Source organism: Perna viridis, chromosome 4, assembly GCF_037379345.1.
Source record: "Perna viridis isolate PV_CMFRI_1.1 ecotype Kerala chromosome 4, ASM3737934v1, whole genome shotgun sequence".
NCBI lineage: Eukaryota > Metazoa > Mollusca > Bivalvia > Mytilida > Mytilidae > Perna > Perna viridis.
Genome location: NC_142448.1, coordinates 34,374,436 through 34,395,328, shown reverse-complemented (window position 1 = coordinate 34,395,328; position 20,893 = coordinate 34,374,436). Strand labels below are relative to the sequence as shown.

General features: G+C 32.3%; 1 protein-coding gene across 1 annotated transcript in view; it reads left to right on the top strand.

The window, feature by feature from the left end:
- LOC148619859 (calcium uniporter protein, mitochondrial-like) overlaps positions 1-20,893 on the top strand; it is a 69,068-nt gene that overhangs the window by 39,030 nt on the left and 9,145 nt on the right. The window contains exon 4 of the mRNA XM_088580210.1: positions 19,955-20,062. Within this exon, the coding sequence (XP_088436336.1) occupies positions 19,955-20,062 (108 nt within the window). The remainder of the gene's footprint in view (positions 1-19,954; positions 20,063-20,893) is intronic.

Here is a 20,893-nt window from a genome sequence, read left to right as displayed (position 1 = left end):
CTTACAAGGGAATATAGTCCAATCTCAAAGGTTTTGCTATTGTAAGCAAGATGTATCCCTCTATGGAATACCTCACAGTTGACAGCTCTAACAAGATGATTTGAGAACATTTTCAAGTTTTGTGCCCAGTTTCGTAAAAAATCTCAGATTGAGATTTTCCTCAAATCCTTCCTCAATTCAAATTTTGACCAATCTGAAGATTTGAGGGAAAACTCAAGATTTGAGGAAGTTCTTAATGAAGACTTGATGTAGAATAAAAAAAAAATCCTTTTAAGATTGCAAATGAAAAGAGAGTGCTTTAATATCATAATACTTTAAAAGTGCTATTGTTATTTTTTTTAAAAGAACCAGTCAAATAGTATGCTTTATTTTGAATTTAATTCATATGTAAATTTTTTTGCTTATTTTATCTTTTGATTCTATAATGCCCGTCAAAAAATCCTTTTTTGTTCAGGTTTAAAGGCTCCTAATTTGTACATCACAAAATATTCTGCTTTAGTTTAAATATGATACTCTTAGACTCCTAAAAGAAAATATTGTAACCTATATATGGTCTGTGAGGGTGTCTATTTCCTGCCAAGTGATTGATAGGAAATTGACGATCACTTTGAAATTGATCACATTAATTTGACTCATTTATCAGGCTTACCATGATGTTGGCTAGTCTTTTGTTTCCAAACTTATTAGCTTTGCTGGAAAAAAGTCATAGATATTTTCTTTGATGATAAGAAATCTTAAGCCTGACTTAGTGGAATAAAAGATAATTTAATTAAAAAAAGAGCTTACTAGATTGGTAAAACAGATATATACCTCTGATCTGATGACAAGAGCTTTGATTCATGTGTTAATGTCATGAAATAGTTTTTAGACAGCCTTCTCACTTTCTACAATGCAGAATGACTTCATTTTCTTTATTTTTGTTGTGTCTTCTCTTATATTCAGTTTATTAAGATACAACTTTCTGTTTTACAGGAGTATTACTTTATTAAAATATCATGTTTGACTGGAATGCTTTATACATCTACTTTAAAATCAGGAATTATTGTGTGCATTCATTATTCATTTTAGGGCTTTTGTGTTACAATTATTGTGACATCAATACAATTCATGCTGAATTTGGCTAACTTGTGTTTAACATTTTGAAATGTGAGGTCTGAACGATTGAAATGGAAATCAAGGGAACCAGGACAAAATGTTCATAAAAAAAAAAGAATAGAATCAAAGGATATTGACTAGACAAAGACATTAGACACAAACAACAAAGAACATGATAAAAAAAAAACCTAAATAACAGGCACATATAAAAAAAATAGTGTACAAGAAACCTGGAATCCACTAAAAACTGTGAGCTTGGACCAGCTGGAATTGTAGGGCAAATGCCATCTGCTTTTCTAGAATACCTGTTGCATTACACAATAAGACTTTCTTATTTGCCACACAGCTTTTAGATGATGTGTTGTAGTTTTTTTCCTGAATTCCTGTTTTAAATTAAGATTTAAAAAAAATTACTTTTTGAGCGATCTCTTGTACTTTCACTTTAGGGAATGTTCACAACTTTTTCATGTAGAATTTTAGCAATTACTACAGTAGTTGTAATTTTGCTTATATCTGAAGGAAAGTCACATGATTTCTGTTGTCAGTAAATTCCTATGTAAAGTTGTGCACTGTAAATGATCTATTTTTGCCAGATACTTCTGTGAAGTTGTATTTTAAATGATTCTACTGATTGCAGTATTTAAACATTATGTCTGTAATTCTCTGTTGTATTTCAATATAATACATGTACATGCATCTATTACCAAGCATTTCTCTAGAGTATCATAAGGTTAGAAATGTCTCCCACTCAGAAACCAAAGTATTTTTATTCTTGTAAAATTGATCTTATTCTAAATCTCCATATGCAGAAATTACTCACAGAATTAAAAATTGAGAAATTTCATATCTATGCATGAAGCTGCATTGAAATATTGTATTGAAGTCTTTTCTGTATAAAGTTGTTGAATTATTCAGATATTTAGTGGAATGATTATTTATCTCTGTTGTTGTACAAATTCTATTAGAATTCTGGTCACATTTATATAAGTTAGCTACGATTGGAATCGCTGAAGTAGATGTGAAATCGGAAATTTCATGTCACTTCTCTGCAATTATCACATAGTCCTGTAGTGACATATGTAATATTGGATTCAATCTAAAACTGATTTGGTATTCTATGAAAAACTCACGTCAGTTTGTAAATTTTGTTAAAGCTAGAATGAGTTCTGTTTAAATTGTTCTATGTTTTATTTGAGCTGATCGTGATGTTAAATAGAAATAACCCATAAATGAAAAGGGTAAATTTTCTGGATGATGGCATGTTATTATTTTGACATTTCTCAGTTTAGATGTTAGCTAAAGTTTAGATAGGTTTGACTTTTAATTGGATTGAGAACCTGTTAAACATCTTTCCAACTGAATTTTATTTTCCGTTTCACTATTACATTCACACTGGTTTGAAATGCAATAATCCTTTTTCATATTCTCTTCTTTCCATTAGTTTTTTTTATTTAAATCTAGAGCAAAGGGAGGGAACTTTCCAATCTGACAAACTGGTTTACTGTCCTGTTGGAACAATTAATGAACAGTAGTAGACTTCAAATTCAAAGTTTCAATTTATTGGAACTGCAGTAAAAAGTTGAATACTTTTATATAAATTATTTCAAACCAGTAAGGTACTAACTGAAGTGAAAATAATTAAAGTTTCTAACAAAATGTTTGGTTGGTTAGGCCAGGTTTCCTGTTTATTCAGTGTTTGGTTTAGACAGGTTTCATTATATAAAATATTTAAACACAGCTGATTCTTATGTAGAAAATTACTGACCAGGTCTGCAAAATTTATTTGGCCTAGAAGGACTTGTTTCGAAGAAAACAGACGTAAACCCCTCAAAAAAAGAATACAGATATGTAGTCAGATCATCAATAGGAGGATCTAAGGGATACCTGGGTCCCCCATAAGCTCTAAGGGTGGTTAATTATATTAAAAAACTTGAAAATACTTGAGCAGGCCCCCTTTAAGAATATCTGGATCTTCCACTATCCCCTAATTGATCCCCAGGTGAAAATGAACTAATTTTACAAAGTATCAACATTTAACAAATCAAAATCAGTATCTTAAAAATATTGATGAACCCAAGAAGGATACTTAATAAGGATTCAGCTTTGGACTTCCAATTTATTCTCGATGGGACTAATTCTTGTTAATTTGTTTTAAGCGTGATTTCCATCATACTTATTTTTCCTTTTATTAGTGTCTGGTAAATACGATAAGGAATAGAAGAAATATCATCATTACCTTACATTCTGTTTCAGGCCATAGAAAGTAAATTTTTAGGTTGTCATTATTTCCTTATTAAAATGTTGGGGAGATGTTTTTAATTTACATTTTAAATTTGATTTTCACTGTTCGAGAAAGATGTACGATTTCATCACTGTGAATTTATATTGGATTCTTAAGTATTACTCAAGCTAAGAATCATGTAAAATGTGATACATGGTTGGAAAGCCTACATATTTTTATTTTTGATACTTTGTTTAAAATGCTTTAGTAAACAAAAATTAACATTTAGTTTTTCATATAACCTGTGCTCATAGGAGATAAAAATTGTATAGAATGCACTGTAGAATTCAAAATTAAGGGAGATAACTCTGTGAATGACACTCAAATATAACAGAATCTATTGGATTTTCAATGTTGATTATCTCCTAAGAGCAGACAGATTTGAATGAATAATTACACATTTCATTACAAAGACCCATAAAACAACTTGATTACAAAAATAAAAATATGTAGCCTTTTTTGAGGTGTATCATATTTTCCAGATTTTGCATGATTCTTACAAAGACAGCAACTTAAACAAATACAACGAAATATATATTAAACTGGGTTTAAGGTTTAATTTCATTGGATTTTTTTTCTCACAACTGGTAATACATGTAGTAACCTTGTAACTCTGTTTGTCCAAACACTCATTTCAATACTTCTGAATTAACATTCTTTAACCAATTACATTAAAAGCAATACATACAAGTATGTAGCTCTGAGAAATTGATCAACTCCTCTTTAACTGCAAAGTGACATGGTTGACATCCTTTTCCAGTCAATCTTGTTCTCAGAAGTTTTATCTCTGTTGCACTCACACAGCATCAGCTTTTTTTGTTTGTTTAGGGCAAACTATACTACATACAGTTTAGAATTTATGTGATCATTGCCTCATTGGCATTTTTCCTTACAAATTCTTTATTACTACTGACACCCAGTTTATTAAGGATTCCCTTTAATTTAATCATCAGTGATAAGTAGCAGCAACTCTACTTCATCTTCATTTGAATCGATGACAAAAAACGTACAATGAGATACGTTGAGCGTCTTTATTAGCTCACAAACATCTGAATGGAGCTTGTAAGGCTTTGACAATTGCTGATATCTTAAGACAACAAAAGGATGACATTAGGATTTTGTATCCGGAAGTGTTCTGTCTTTGAATGCCAATATATTTTGCTTTGTTCTAGCAAATGACAATAAAGGCTCAACTTGGTAAGGTTTATTGAGGTGGCTGGGATTATGGTTCATGAATATTCATTAGAAGTCTGATTGGTAGTAGAATTTTATCTCTTCCTTACTTATTACATTCGTTATTTTATCTGTATCTGAACTTTGTCCTCCCCATCTTGTAACTGTCCTTTTCATGTATGGTGAAAATTTGATGCATTCTGATGTAAGATGATTTTAGGTACATGTCCAGTCATTAGTTCCTTCTTCAATACTAACTTCTTTCAACATTTGCCATTAATGTCGAACCTGATGGAAACTTCTCTTTGGTTTTATACTAGAAAAAGAAATAATTTTGAATTTAAAGAAAACAAGACCAGATAATTGTTATGTGGAAATAGGTCTGAACATAAAAATATCTGAAATGGTATAGACATTTACGATAGAAATGGTGGATTAAATCAGGATTTATAGTTCCTTTCTGTTTCCTCTGTAATACTGTATCATTTAAAATTTGTTTGTAGTAATCTATTCAGATTCATGTCTCCAATTTAAACCCTGTTGACACCAGTTGACTTAGATAATAAGGAAGAATTTTTTCAGAATGGAAGTGAATGTGAAAATTGTCTGTTTGATTTTTCATAGATAAATATATCTCAGTCAGTGTTGACTTACTCCTACTTAGCCTTGCTTTGATCTTAATGGAACAGTTTACAGCAGTTAGACATGGAATGATGTAGAAGAACTATTCTTGATGGGTTACAAATTTTCATCATTTTCCTAGCTCATTTGCAGCATGAATTTGAATTCTTAATGCAATGTAAAACTTTGATAGAAACTCACATGCCCATAGTTATTCACTTAGATAATTCAGGGACTTTTGACTAGCAGTGAAAATTAATACCCCCAATAAAAAGACTTGTACAAGTATGTCCTTTTGAATAAAATTGGCAGAAAACAAAACTTTGAACCACAAAACAAAGGCTTAAAGAAAATTTATGAAAGACATTTTTAGAAGATTTCAATCACTTTCATTCTAATACATCATATGTCATCTTGTACTAGTTACAGTCTTAGAGGATTCCACTTTCCCCCCATCCTGGACATGTGCACTTTGTTTATTATGCCCCACTTTCCATTAGGCAAGTAGAAAACTCAATTTTTGTCCCCCGCCGCAACGCAGAGCGGGAACATAGAAATGCTGGTATCCGTCCGTGCATCCGTAGCTTGTGGACGCAACTCCTCAGAAACCACTGAATGGAATTTGATCAAATTTTGTGGGATTGTTTGTCACCATATGTAGTTGATCATACTTAACCACTATTTTGATTCGACAATTTTTATGGGAGTTATGGGACTTTATTTTTCACGTTCTTTTTTTGTGGTTTTTTTGTTGTTGAAAGCACATAAGTTTTGAATCTGCTATTTATACAAGTGTCAAACATTTGTAATTCAACTCTTTCTACAGCGGCGGGGGACATATGGCTACACGTAGCATTCTTGTTTAAAATGATTTCATAAGTTTGGAAGGCAAACTTCTAGTGTGGGGAAGTTAATCTTCATTTATGATAATTACCATGTACACTTAAATTTTTTTTTAAATACTAGAACACTGAGTAATGTTGTACAGTGAGATTAGATCAATATTAACCAAGGCCAGGGTGCCAGACATGATGTAGGTAGACCTAACATGTTGTTTATGCAGTATTTATGAGCTAGGTGTTACTGAAGTTAATTATTACTACATTAATGAGCAGATAATGTCACTCTAATGACATTAATGCTTAATGTGATTGTATATTATGATCAACTGTAAGTCAATATTAAGGTGCTAATATATCTTGATTATAGCAGTATATAGTTATAAAGCAATACTGCTACAGCTATAGGTATAGTGAGTGAACACATCGTTTTGTTCGTCTGTCAGTCTGTTTTGTTTCTTTCCTTGCAAAACAAAACTGTACATGGTACAAAATATTTAAGCTCACTAGGGGAAAAGATTCCATACATGTTAGCTTATGCAATCTTTATGTCTGACAACTGTAATTGTCTGTGCTTATACTTTAAACATTTCCTCAACTACCTTGACTGATCTTAACCAAACATGACAGAAATAATAAATTTGTCAACCCCTATCAATGAGCCACTATGTATATTTGGCTTATGAAGATAGGCACAAGAGCTTAGTTTACATGCTTTTGATTAGTTGATTTTCAAAGTTCATCTCTTTTGAAACTACTAAAGCAAATACAGGTACAATGCATTTTGAAACTTTTTAGACAGCAACAAAGTTCTTTATTAAGTGTGGCTCAGATGGTTTCTGATGCGCTGTGGCCACTCAAATAGCTATTGTATGAGTTATGCTCACTGTAATGTTAAATGGGTGTACAGATCTGCAATATTATACACATACTGCCTGTAGTAGAGGGTGTTACGCTGTAGTATCACACTAGGTAAATATATCACATGAGACGAAGTTGAAGGTGATATATTTACAGAGTATGATACGAAGTGTAGCACCCTCTACTACAGGCAGTATGTGTTATATTATACTGAATACGAGTGTGTGATATATCATGTCATTGGTGTGATATATCGTGATGTCAGGGGTGATATATCGTGTGATATATTGTTGGCATTGGGGTGATATATCGATCAACCAATCAATGTTCAGTGGGGGCGGGGCAAGTAAGGATGTTAAGGGATTAGACTAAAATAACTCATTACTCATTACCCGATTAGAATTCAAGTTTTTTGTATGAAGTATAATATATGTAGGTAAGGGAGCATGGGTATAATTTATGATATCATATATTTAGATTAAAATATAACTTTTTTGTGTATGCATTATAAGTGTTTGTTTAAACTCTGTATAGTCTACCCTATATCGCATACCCTATATCACATACCCTATATCACACCCCTTGACCTATATCGCATACCCTATATCACATACCCTATATCACACCCCTAGACCTATATCGCATACCCTATATCACATCTCTAGACATATATCACACCCCTTTACAGACCATACCTGAAGTTTTGTTAAAATATATGATATAATGGACATAACATGTCTAAATCTGTATCACATGCTGTATCAACCCTCGACCTATATCACCTCACGAGCCGGTGGCCCTTGGGATGATATAGGAGTCTCTGGTTGATACAGCATGTGATACAGATTTTGACATGTAATATTCTGTATTTATATTCTCTCTGTAATTCTAGTTTTAATTGAAATCTTAGAAAATGTATTTGTATCTGTGACATTATTTTCAGACAATACCCAAAAACATGTTATATTGACATTCCATTATTCTAAATCCTATTCTGTCACTGTCACTTACAGAGGATTGTTTCATTAACTTCAAGGCTACAGATACATGTGGATGAAGATGTATTGTCTGTCGGTAAACATTTCATTCTTTGTAAAAGTCATTGGTTTTTATCAAATCCATTCAGTAACATGTATATGATGAAATAAAATATATGTATATCTATGTGCAGTCAGGGTATGCCACTTGCAGATTTAAATGTAAGTGACCATTCTTTGATCAAATTAGTGGTCTAATTGAGATGTAATGCAGTCTTAGGCATGTCAATAACAGAATTAAATATAAATGACCCCTTTGAATAAACTGGATGTATAAGTATAATCTCCTTGGGACTGGAGGTCATGATTTCAATCTGAGGTCAGGTCAAACCAAGCATACAGGAACAGGAGGCAAATTCTTGCCTCAAAATCCAAATAATTTTTAAACTGGGAAACTGTATTTCCTGTGGTTTGTTGTATCTATGTTATTGAATATTAAAAGTAAGACTCAGTGTTTCCAAAGCACTGTGAAAGTACTATTGTTTGTGGGTCGGGTACCAATTTTCGTGGTTTTCAAGGGAAGGCCAAAACAGGAAATTTGGTTCTCGACAAAAAAGTGATTTCCATTGAAGTGTTTACTGAGAACCTCAAAACCATGAATTCAAGAATCCACAAACTTGTGTTTCTTCCCTTATCCACAAATTGAAGTACTTTCAGAGTAGTTTCCTTCAGGGTAAGTTATCTACAATTTTAGGTAAGAGGCCTTTAGAGGGGCTCAGATTGCCACACTTAGCATGTCAAAAAAATTTGGTGGGCATTTCTTAATTTTTTGCCCTGCACTAGTAGATTTTATAACTTATGGTATTTCTATACTTAAGTTGCACGTGGTTTTCTGATTTTTTACTGTTTCAACTCATGTTGCTTTCACTGTTAAGGTGGGGCACATCTGCTATACTCCTGTCTTAATTCATCCCTGCTTGTGATTCAGCAGACACTGGCCATGCCCCACCTGAGTCACTCCCTGCATTTACTGTGAAAGTATCATTGTTCGTTGGGTACCTATTTTCGAGGTTTTTGTTGGCTGGGTAATCCATGAAATTTTGGTCCTAACGAAAAAGAAATTTCCTATTTGATTGTGTAGTAGAGTTGTCAAATACATGCATTCAAGAATCTACGAACTAATAATTTTTCCCTAAACCACGAAATTTGGTACCCACAAATAAAAGTACTTTCACAGTATTTCACAGTGTTTGGCTCAAATACTGTCTGTTAGGGATTGCACTGGTAGCTATACGTCAGTAATATTTCAACCCCGACTTCTCATAAATTGAGACTGGTAAAACAGTAGTGTAGCCAGTTTTCATTTTAAGAGAGATTGATACTAACCAAACCTGTCAACTGTAGAAATGCCATGAAACTAATGTCACCTTTTCCATCAATGTTCCTCTAGCGGCAGTCATTTCATTAACTCATCATGGTGTATTGTGGGTGTAAATATTTTAATATCCTGGTAGGCAAGCATGCCAATCAAAATGATAATGTAAAGTCAGCTTTAATTGACCTCTGAGAAAACCTTCATTACCCAAAGGCAATGCTCACTGAGGAGAAAATTTGCTTAATTCTGCAAATACAGCATTTGATCTTGTTTTATCGATCATGTTTTATTTCAGGTGCTATTTGAGCCTGTTGTATTGAATTCCAATTAAGTTCATTAGGTACTGGCTTCATTAATTTGCTTCTATTTATTGGTGTATGCATGTTCAACTTCATTACTTTAAAAAGGAATGAACACAGTAAATTTACAAGTATTTAATATGCATCACTTGATTGCTATAAATGAAATGCTATTTATTATATGTGTAAACCCATTCCTTTCAAGGCGGTGCTTATTGCATATACGGTTGATAAACATGTTAAAAATAGATCTGAGTTGAATAAACAGTATTTTTCTTTCTATTATCTATGAATTATTGGGCTGCATCATCTGATAGTTAAAAGGCAAATGTCAAACTTCCAATAGTTTGATATATGCTGTCAGTTGAAAAGATGCGTGTGTACCATATTTTGGTGTGTATTGTGCGCAGTGCAAATTTGAAGGTCTAAACGTGTGAAAAAAAGTTTTTTAGACTTAGGTTGCAGTAAAATTTTGTAAGACAAAAAAATTGATATTTTGCACTTGATCGTTCAACTTATTTACCTTGATGTGGTATTTCCTATGAAAATATGAAGGAAAGAAACTTCTATTGTGACTAAAACATCATGTAACCATCAGTAGCTACCTAAATTGGATAATTTTAATTTCGAAGCATGATAAAATTGACACAGGATATATGAAATAGCTTATAAAACAAAATTGAAAGTCAGGAAAATCGAACATTTCCGGTTTTGGTTGTAACTCAAATTTCACAATTTTTCATTTAAAAACATACTTTTAAGAAAGAAAATTGTAAGAAACAATCAAAATAAGTACCAGAATAATCATTTTCAGCTGTAAAGGCATTTGATATGGAGGGTTGATAGAAAAGGAATTCGTTACTTTTTGGTTTTTAGTTATTTCATATTAATTTCTAACCAGGCCTTATAAGAAGGAAATATTGTACAACCTTTATTTGAAACATGTTATTAAGTCATTTGAACATGATTTGAAGAAAATACCACTAAAAATTTAATACTTAAAGATGTATTTGATGATTAGATAAAACTACTTTCAGTAACATTTCACTTTTGGATTGTTTGTTTACATTACGCAATGTTTTTTCATGTACCAAAATCTTTAATTTCGTGGCCAATTCTTATGTATTGATGTATAATACGCACCTCTATGTTCTGGAAATAATTTCTATGCAAAAATGTGCACATAATTCACACCAAAATACAGTTAATTCATTTTTGTCCAGACATTACACTCAGCTTGGTCATTTTAGACTATTTTTTAATATCATTTGAGATAAAAGTATTCTAATGCTATTTATTCATGGGGTCAGCATACCTAGTATGGTATTTGACACTTGTGTATCAGTTACTTATGGAAAAGAACTGTTTTTATGAGGAAATTAGACCTCTAAACAACTAGTTACCGGGAACCAGATTTAGCAAGAGGCAATGGCTATATATAGATATCGGGGCCCTGATAACTTATATGACCTATGTAGTCAATCATAACGAGCCCCTGTATTTGAATCGGAAACTGGTTAATATTACATATATTCAATGCTAACCAATCAAATTATTTTTTAACGTAAATTTCCCGTTCTCATACAAGCAAAAAACACACATGAACATGTGTATAATATTTTTGAAAAGAGGTACATATTAGCGATCTTTGGGTCACTTATGATATTGACCAGGGAACCAGATTAGGAACCAGATTAAACAACTGGAGTATGACCTATAAGTCTTGTAACAAGCGCATGTGCCTGAATTGGAAACTGGGTAATGTTCAATGCTAACCCATCATTTCATGTAAACTTTCCGTTCTCATACAAGCAAGAAACGCACGTAAAACACACATACATGATATTTAAGAGTTTGATGCTATGGTAGTAAATGACACAGATCTGCAGCATAACATGGAGTAGTAATGTATAATTATGCAAATCATATGCTAATATAAAGTACTGAAATTACGAGTGCAAGAAGTTGCTAACATTATTAAAAACTTAAAAAGAGTTAGGTTATGTGTCTTGCTAGTTTTTAAGCATGACTTTTCATTTAGATTATCATATCAACTGTATTAAAAGGTACACATTCTTGGTAAAGTTTCTTTGATAAATTGTTGTGTATCTCTAAATAATTTCAAACTTGGAATTGATAATGTTTCTATGGGTTGTTTTTACAAAGTAGATACTAATGAAAGACATTTTTGTGTATAGACTTGCCCGTTTGCAATAAAAAAACAAAATTAGTGTAAAGTTCAGATGAAAAAAGGAAAATTATAACTTTGAATTAGAAATTCTCTCAATTTACAAGAATTATTTCAATACTTAAATCATTCGCTAGTGAGAAAACCTTCAAACGAAGGAATGGTATAAGGCTTACTTCAAAAACAGTCAAAACTTTTCCTTAGGATTCATTTTTTTACTCCAGTTGTCAATATTTGTGGACTTGTTAATTAGCTGCATTTGCAATAAGTACTGCTTTGGAAGGAACAGGTTTACCTAGGTGATACTAGTAATATGAATATTTTAAATGTCTGTAATTTGGTGTATTTATGTCTGTCTGACGGTCTACATGTTGTGGGATAGCTCAGAAATTCTTTCTTGGTTTCTCATGTTTTTCCTACTGGTTTTATTAAATTAAGTTTATCTTTATTTTTCATTTTTTACATGAATTATTTTAAAAAGAAAGAACAGGAACATGCATACCCTGCACATTAGTGCAGATGTTTAGTATTCCTGTATTTTTAAGGTAGATGCCATTGGACAGTGTATAAAGTAATATGATATTTTTCTGTGGTTATAAATTTACCACCATATGTCTGTCTTTTGTGAACCTTCTCATTTTAAATGAACTGTGTACCTGATATGTGTAACTAGAATAAAGAAAGTTCAGTACTTTCAAGTCTATATCTGTCTTTATTGGTATTTTAAACTAAATCTGTCTTTATTGGTATTTTAAACGTTTCCATATCAACCGATTTTTAAAGTTTAAGCATTGCCAATTAAATTGCTGGAGGAATTGCACTGTTCTAAGAAAACTTGTAATTTCTGTCTGTTTCTTTTCATCAAACCTTTTTTTTTTTGTTTTTTCCCCTGAAGTTTAAGATTGGTTTTGACATAAGTAGGATTTTATTGGCTCATATTTCTAACAGTGCGGATTTTAGAATGTTACATCACACAATAAATTTTATCTGAGATAGCTTAACACGGATTAGCTTGTTTTTTTTCTTTCTTCTCTGTGTCATATTTTTTTTAGAAATTCGGTCACTAGTCTTTTGGTCATGTGTTCAACTTTTGGATGCAGCAAGAATGATTTTTTTTTAAAACATCAAATTTATAGCACATTTAATTATGATGTTAAAGAGAAAGAGTTGGTTTGATTAAATAATAATTACCTAAAGAATCATTCCTGTCATAGTAAACAGATTAATAATAAATGTCAAATATTGCTGCTTGATTGTGAACAGAAGTTATTTAGAGTGGTATGAACAAAAAAAAATTAATATTTTTTGATAAATTCAGCAAATTTGCAACTTAAGTCTGTATTCAAGCTCTCACAATAGCCTGGTGAACTATTAGTCTGATTACCAATTGTTTGTTTGTTTGTTGGGGTTTAGCGTCCGAGCAGTGATATTTCAGCTATATTCAAACGAAAATTACCAATTGAACACATGACCTTACTACTCTTTGCAGTCTATATAGAAATGCATGCTTGACTGTCAATTGTTTGTCAGAAATCTAGCCATCTCCACTTGAAATAAATATTGAAAAAAGCTAAAATAATTTTCTGGAAATACGAAGGTTTTCAGCTATTCTTATTTGACTTTGCAGAGGAGAGTAGTTTGGTTTTCGATCAAGCCATTGTGTCCACTGAGAATGACAGCTGTCTACCATCAATTGCAGGACGTCGACTGGCATTCTAAGACATAATAGGATATAAATCCAGACTAACTCCCTTGCAAATCAACTTGTCATGTTTCGTGTTAAAACTCAGTGTTAAATTGTAATGGTATTATTAAATGTCTAGTATATTACAAGGATGTTACTCAGAGCTTTAGTTAGCCTTAATGATTGCTTTGTTGTTGAAAAAATTTCCAGACACAAATTCATTTATGATTTTGCATCACCTGACATAAGTTTTCTAAGATCCTTCTTTAGGTGCAATTTCCTGTCTCCATCATGCAATGGTAAATGATTTGTATTCCACTAGTGTTAGATAAGAGGTATGGGAAGAATTGTGAACTTGTTTGCCAATTTTAGCCTTACATTGTGTGGGAGGGTTTTTCAAAGAATATTTAAAAAACTAAAGTTGACCATTTAGAATTTAAAAAAAAAATGGAAACAAAAAAATTGGATTAAGTTCATTTCTAGTCCTTCAGAATAGCTATTTCTGAAAATCTGGCATCCTGATCAATATATAACGTTTTTTTTTTTTCATGATTCATTTATTAAAAAAAACTATATTTTAATGATCAACATGGTTATGATATCCTTTAACTTCTGCATCAGGACCAAGATGTTTTTAAAAAGATGGTACAGTAATTGAATTAGAGCTAAAAGAAGAACAAATGACCACCTTTACTCTTATAAAGCTTTAGAATTATCCTTGATTTAATTTGATTTAGAATTTAAAATGGTTTCTTTTCATTTAGCTTGCACTACCGGTAATATGAAGAGTTTCTATGTCAACTATGTTAGGGTAAACATGGGGAAATACGGACAAAATATTTTGCGAAAGTTTTTTCAAAAAACAAATATAAAATAAATAATAATTTCAGAACGAAATGATTTTTATAGCATCTTTTAAAAATATTTCTTCTGTTGTCTAACGCATAAACAAGAAAATATCACGTGACATTTCCGGCTCAAGGCTGAATACTTCCATTGACATTGAGAATTAAAAATTGCCAAGGCAGGAATTATAAACAATGACAATTTGCACACTAGGTATGATTACTGTTATATATATGAAACCTGATAGGTAAATTTGATAATGTACTTGAAAAAAGCAACATATTCTTAAATCTTTTAAAATCATAGATCGTTTTGATGTATTTTTATTTGTCTGGATTTCCCCATTGAAAAAAAAAAAGATTGGAGAAATCCGGACACATCATACTTATGCTAAAATCTTTCTTAGAATAAAAAATCTGTATATAAACTTAGTGGATTTGCAAAAAAATACCCACGTAATTGTAAGCATTCTTCTGTTCCAATTGGATATTATACAAGACCTGTGGTAGAAGAGGCGCTCTGAATGAAATACGCTGGTTTGTGAAACAGGCAAATTTCTGGTCGTTTCCACATTTATAAATATGTTTGATTTCACGGAATCTCACCACTATGTCTGCAAATAGGCCTTTCATCAAATGAAGAAATCTAAGCCCAATGCATGACTATTGACGGTTTTTTCATCTTTCAATTTTCACATCCGTTCTCAAAGGTATAAATATTGATCGACCATATAAAAGAGTAAACATGAGCACCAAGATTCTAGCGGAAGTCAAAAGTAATCCAGGGACAAAGACCAGTTATGGAAAACAGACATACACATAAAAGAAAATTAACAAACCAGTACAATCCATACAAAGTAACAAAAGTAAATGAGCAACTTGACGGACTCCACTAAAACCTGGAAGCAAAATTCAGCATCTCTTGATTTAGAATCCGTTAAAAGATTCAGAGACTGAGCCTTACGTTTTTTCTCAAAATTTAAGAATGTGTTATTAGAAAGGGTTAAATTATATGGTTTGTAGTTTCTCTCATTCGTTTTAACCAGAATTTGACATCTTATGAGCAACTAGGCGGGTGTTTTTAGAAAAACAATTTTAAGACTCTTATTCTATCACGTCACCTGACACATCCTCATTTTACCTTTATCTTACTGCCGTTTTTCTTTCGACTTTTTGTGAGCCTCTTTTAGTTAATTGATGTATTTTTTGGGGGAATCAAGCTCGTCTTCTCAATTGTTTTTATGACAATGGACACAAGAAAAGTGACAAAGATAAAACAGAAAGCACAGAAAGAATATGTAGCTTAAATATGAAAGACTCGGAACCGCGATGGGACGCAGAGGTACAATGGTTGCGCGGAGGTGCGATGGTAGTACGCCTAAGTGCGTTTATGATCACACTGAACTGTGATGGTTAGACATGATTGTTGACTGCCGATAGCTATGCAGAAATGCGTTGGCCGCTATGAGGAGGTGCAGTTTTTTTTTGTACTTAGCTGAAATGTTTTAACTATCACGAAGATTTTTTCCATTGATACTGTAAATATAAGATTATCTCGAAATTTTACAGATATGATATTAGTTTACATGCAAACAGATTAGAAATTAGAATTTGCAAATACAAATATAATGTAGTATAAGACGGCGCTTTTTTTATTCTGCATGTGTGTCATCCTGTACACTGCTACTAAGGTTATCAAAGAATGATTGATACTACAGATGTCTAGATTTGGTGGATTAACGGATTATACGTAATATGAAGAGAAACGTACCAGTTAAGTTTTGATACTGCATTAAGTACATGTACTGTTAACACTCAAAATTAGTAATGATTCATGCTATGTTTATTTCTACAATATACTCGCTACTTTCATGACTTTCGTTTCAGTTTGTTAGTTTTCTCTGTAATATTGTAGGTGCTTGTACACGTCAAATTTCGTTGAATTGGGTGCAAACGCACTTCCGAGCATTTGCATTAAACATCAAACACGTACTTCAGTGTTGACCATCGCAGATCAGCACAACCATCGCACTTCCAAGTCTTTCAAATATACAGAAAAAAATATTAGTGCACTTTAAAACTGTAAAGGAAATTTTGTTTTGTTGTCCTGTAGAAAAGCTAGATAATTGTTATTTAAAAAAAACAAGATATACTAATGTTTGCTGAAATGATTATGTTTTTGTGAACTGAGTGGCATGTTAAAAATCTCTGAATATTGTTACCATATAAGTTTAAAGGTCATTTAAGATGAAGTTACTCATAGTTCATAATCTCTGGTGTGTTGGAATGCACCACTGGGGGTCATGGAAATTAGTTGTGGGTGCAGGTTACAAACTTATCAGAGAAATAAAAAATTCCAAGGATCCAAATGTCTGTATTTTGGATGGAATCAATATTAGAGCATACTTAAGAAGGGATGATGCCTATGTTTTATCGAAAATTATAGATATAGGTCTGTCGCGTCAGTGGTTGTTAAAACCGAAGGATGAACCCATCGTAAAGAATAGAAGAACATGATCACAACAAAGATGCTCTATTGTTTGCAAGACATCAAGCCCTGAACTTGAAAAAGCTATAAATGTTTTATCCCAATACGGATATTCATTTGAAACTAAAGATTGGTAAATCTTGAATAAAACTATGACTTGGTTCGTTAAAGTTCGTTATATTCAAATCAAACATATAATAAAAATAAATTTCCATCAACGATTTCTTGTGAATTTGATATCCTTAGAGTTTTATTACATAATGCCTCTCATTTTAGACTCAAGTGGGATCAAAGCATAATTGGGTCAACATTACAAAGATTGGATTCACCGTAATACCTACAACATGTATACTTCAAACTAAGAATCATGTGGAACAATAAATAAACTCTTCATTTGGGCTATATAGGTATAGAAACTGTTTATATCTCAAGGAGGACCATAAGGTGCTTTAAAATTCGAATATCTAGTGTAGATCTATTTTGTTTTGTATATGTTTTTTTTTTGTGTCCAGTATTTCGTTATTAAACTTTAAACTGATAAACCATATACAAAAGCAATATGGAGTTACATTCATGTTATGGGTCTTCCTTCTCTTGGCGAGTAAGAATGAGGTGACCAACGCTGACCAAAAGATAAAATTAAAAAAAAAACGTTAGTGAGAATGGTCACATTACCTCACGTGCCCACATTTGCTTTTTTAAGAAATCAAATCTCTATACCTTCCAAAAAAAACAAACAAGCAATCTCCATAAACCAATTAATGTAGAAAACAATCACATCTAATCCTTTATTGCTACTATTCATTCACCACAGTTTTACTGAAATCGGTAAACAAAAATGGAGGTGCAATGAGATGACAACAGAACGGATGAACAGAAATAGAATTTTAATAAATTCAGTATACACCCAAGGGAACCCCTTTTTATTGGAAGATTTGTTATTTCTGTGTGTAAAATTGACATAAAAATAGCGAATAATGTCCTAGCATCCCCTGAGGAACCACGGCTGGCACCCATCCTTTTCAAAGTGTCTGGATCTGCCCCTTCGCCCCGATCTATGATATTTATAGATCTAGACTATGATTATTTCAAAATTTCTATACATATATATTATATATCTAGAATAATTAGTTTTGTGTGTATTTTTCAATCAATACAGTACCAAAACCAAGGATCAAAAGACGTGAAACAGTAAAAAAATGCACTCATTAAACAAGGTATTGTATGCTTCGTTTATTCATGCAGGGTGTCCGTTTTGCCCCATATGTGTGTCCGGCTTTCCCCATCTATGTCAGAATTTGCCAATAGCTGATATATTTTACAAATGGTTCTTGATTCGCTAGCCAATCATAAGCAGGTATATGAAAATAGATATTTTATGTGCGGAAGATCTTCATCTTTCGCATGGAATGATTCATCATCACCCAACGCCTTCCGAATAATAAAATTTGCATGCAGAAGTGACGAATCTGTAAAACGTCTGAATTTCCCCATGTTTACCCTAAATACTTTACTGAACACATTTGTCTTTACAGTAAAACCTGTCTAAAATAAACCCTGTTTGGCATTCATATTTGTTTGGTTTAGACAGGTTTTCTGTTTTTTAAGGGTCAAAATACATTGAAGTGATTTGAATGAACTTGTCTGGTTTAGACAGGTTATCTGTTTACCAAGAGTTAAAATACATTGAGCTGATATGAATGGACTTGTTTGGTTTAGACAGGTTTTTTGTTTATCGAGGGTAAAAAAAAACATTGAACTGATATGAATGGACTTGTCTGGTTTAGACAGGGTTTTGGATTATTCTTGGTTTGGTTTAGACAGTTTTCACTGTATTGATATTTTGTTTTCTTTATCTTATTGGCAATATGCTTTGATAATAGCATGCAAATGCTTTCTAATCACCACTGGTATAATCACGCCCGATGGAAGAGGGAGGTTTAGCCCTCTCTTCGGTTGAAGTGTCTGTACCAAGTCGGGACCATTGCAATACCAGCTGCTCTGGTGGTGTAATATCTATTTTGTGCTGATTTATTTTGGGCTTGACTTTATTATGAATAGGATTAGTGCTTGATAATTTCATTGTTACCCTTATTAGAGGGGTATTAGTCTCCCAGTCTAGGATTAGTGTTTGATAATAAATTTCGTTGTTACCCTTATTAGGGGGGTATAAGTCCCCCAATCTACTTCTGTTGATATACTGCTAAGAAACAAGTCATGCAAAACAGTTGGATTTCTCTGATTATTTTAGCTCCGCTATTGCCATATTTTGGTGTCCTTTGTTGTCGTCATCGTAACAATTTTTCAAAACTCTTCTCCTCTGAAACTAATGGACCAATTGAAACCAAACTTAATATGAATGTTTGTCAGGATATTCTGCATAGAACTGATGTGGAGATTTTTTATCGGTAGAAAAACATGGTCACCATTTCTTAAACTAGAACTTAGGTTTTAGTTGTTCGCACATATATCTTAAATCCTTAGGTATATAAAAATTCTGACCTAGTTTAAGTCATTAGCATGGTGAGATTTATCTGTGATCAATAAGTTGCATAAATCTATTGTACCATGTTGGAGTTATTGCAATTTTTAATGTTATTGCTGTCGAATATTTTCTGCTCAAAAGCTACCTGACAGAATTCAATGAAAATTGATTTGATCGTTCCTTAGGTATTTTTGTTTTTATCCAAGAAAAAAGAAGGCTTTTTTTTGCCAAAAATAGAAGTATGCTTATCAAGCCAGGGGAGTGATTCAGGCTCTTTGGAGCCTCTAGTGTAAGATTTTTGTTGATATAAATATTTTCCTTTTTAGGGCCTGAGTCACCAAGTTAACTACTAGCGGTACAATGCTGATAAAGAACTATATACTGTGAAAGTACTTTAATTCGGGGATACCACTTTTCATGGATCAGGGAAGAAACACAAATTCATGGATTCTTGAATTGGTGGTTTTAATGTTTTCAGTATACACATCAATGGTAATCTCTTATTTATTGGGAACTAAATTTCTTGGTTTGGTCTACCCATGAAAACCATGAAAATTGGTACCTAAATAATAGTACTTTCACAGTAAGTTATGGATTTCTTCAAGTTTAATTTATTTTTCTTTACTTGACAGATGGGGCAAGAGTCACTACACTGCTGAGAAATAAAGCATAATAAATCATGGATTTCTCCTATTTTCTCAGATTTTTGTCCATGTATAAATGTTCTTCTCTTTTCATTACAGAAGGGGCAAGAGTTGCCCAGTCAACTACCATAGATACACTGCTGAGGTACAAAAACTTCCAATTGGTTCTCAATGATCAAAAGTTTGACATTAAACCACCTGCTGTCGGTAAGTTTGTGCCTAAATACATTAAATAACTATAGATACCGTATGGCAGGTTATTTTCGTGGGTGCAAAATTTTGAGATTTTTGGCCAAAAATGTATACAGAAATTTTTTGCATTTCTTATTTTTTGGATGCTTAAGCCTAGAGTTAATGTCTCATGGAATTTATTTTAACAGACCTCTAAAATATCAGAGGTGTTTACTAATACGGATTTTCCATATTTTCTGCAAATTATGTTCTACGGATTGTGAATATCTCCATAGCACTTTGTTAAATATTTAACAAGTTCAGGATTTTACGGATCATTTCCATAGAATACTATGAAATATGCCAAAATTTGCCACACACAAAAATTACATGCTATAAAGTACATGTGTATCAACATTTTCAACTGCTCTAAAACTACAGAACAAAATCTCCTAAAACAAAGTATGTAGTAAGGACACAATATATAGTTGTGCATAATATTTGGAAATTTAAGATCCCTCGAATTTTGTTGCAGTTGTTCCCCTTAGTTTCCAGAAGTACATGACTGAAGCATTTTGTCATTGCAACTCCTCTCAAACTGCTGTTCAGAACTTAATGAAAATTAGTATATAGTACTGACACAATATGCAATACATATACATGTATTATCAGGAAAGTTTGAGCTCTCAAACTTTGTTGGAGTTATGTTCTTTGACAGAGTCAAAGTAGAAAAATTGCTTTGTTTATACATGTATCATCACATTCTTTAAACCTACAGAACTGGTGGAACCATTTCAGTTTGTAATCTGAATTTTGCATATAATGCACTTTAGCCAAATCAGTCTCATTAAAAACCAATCTCTCATT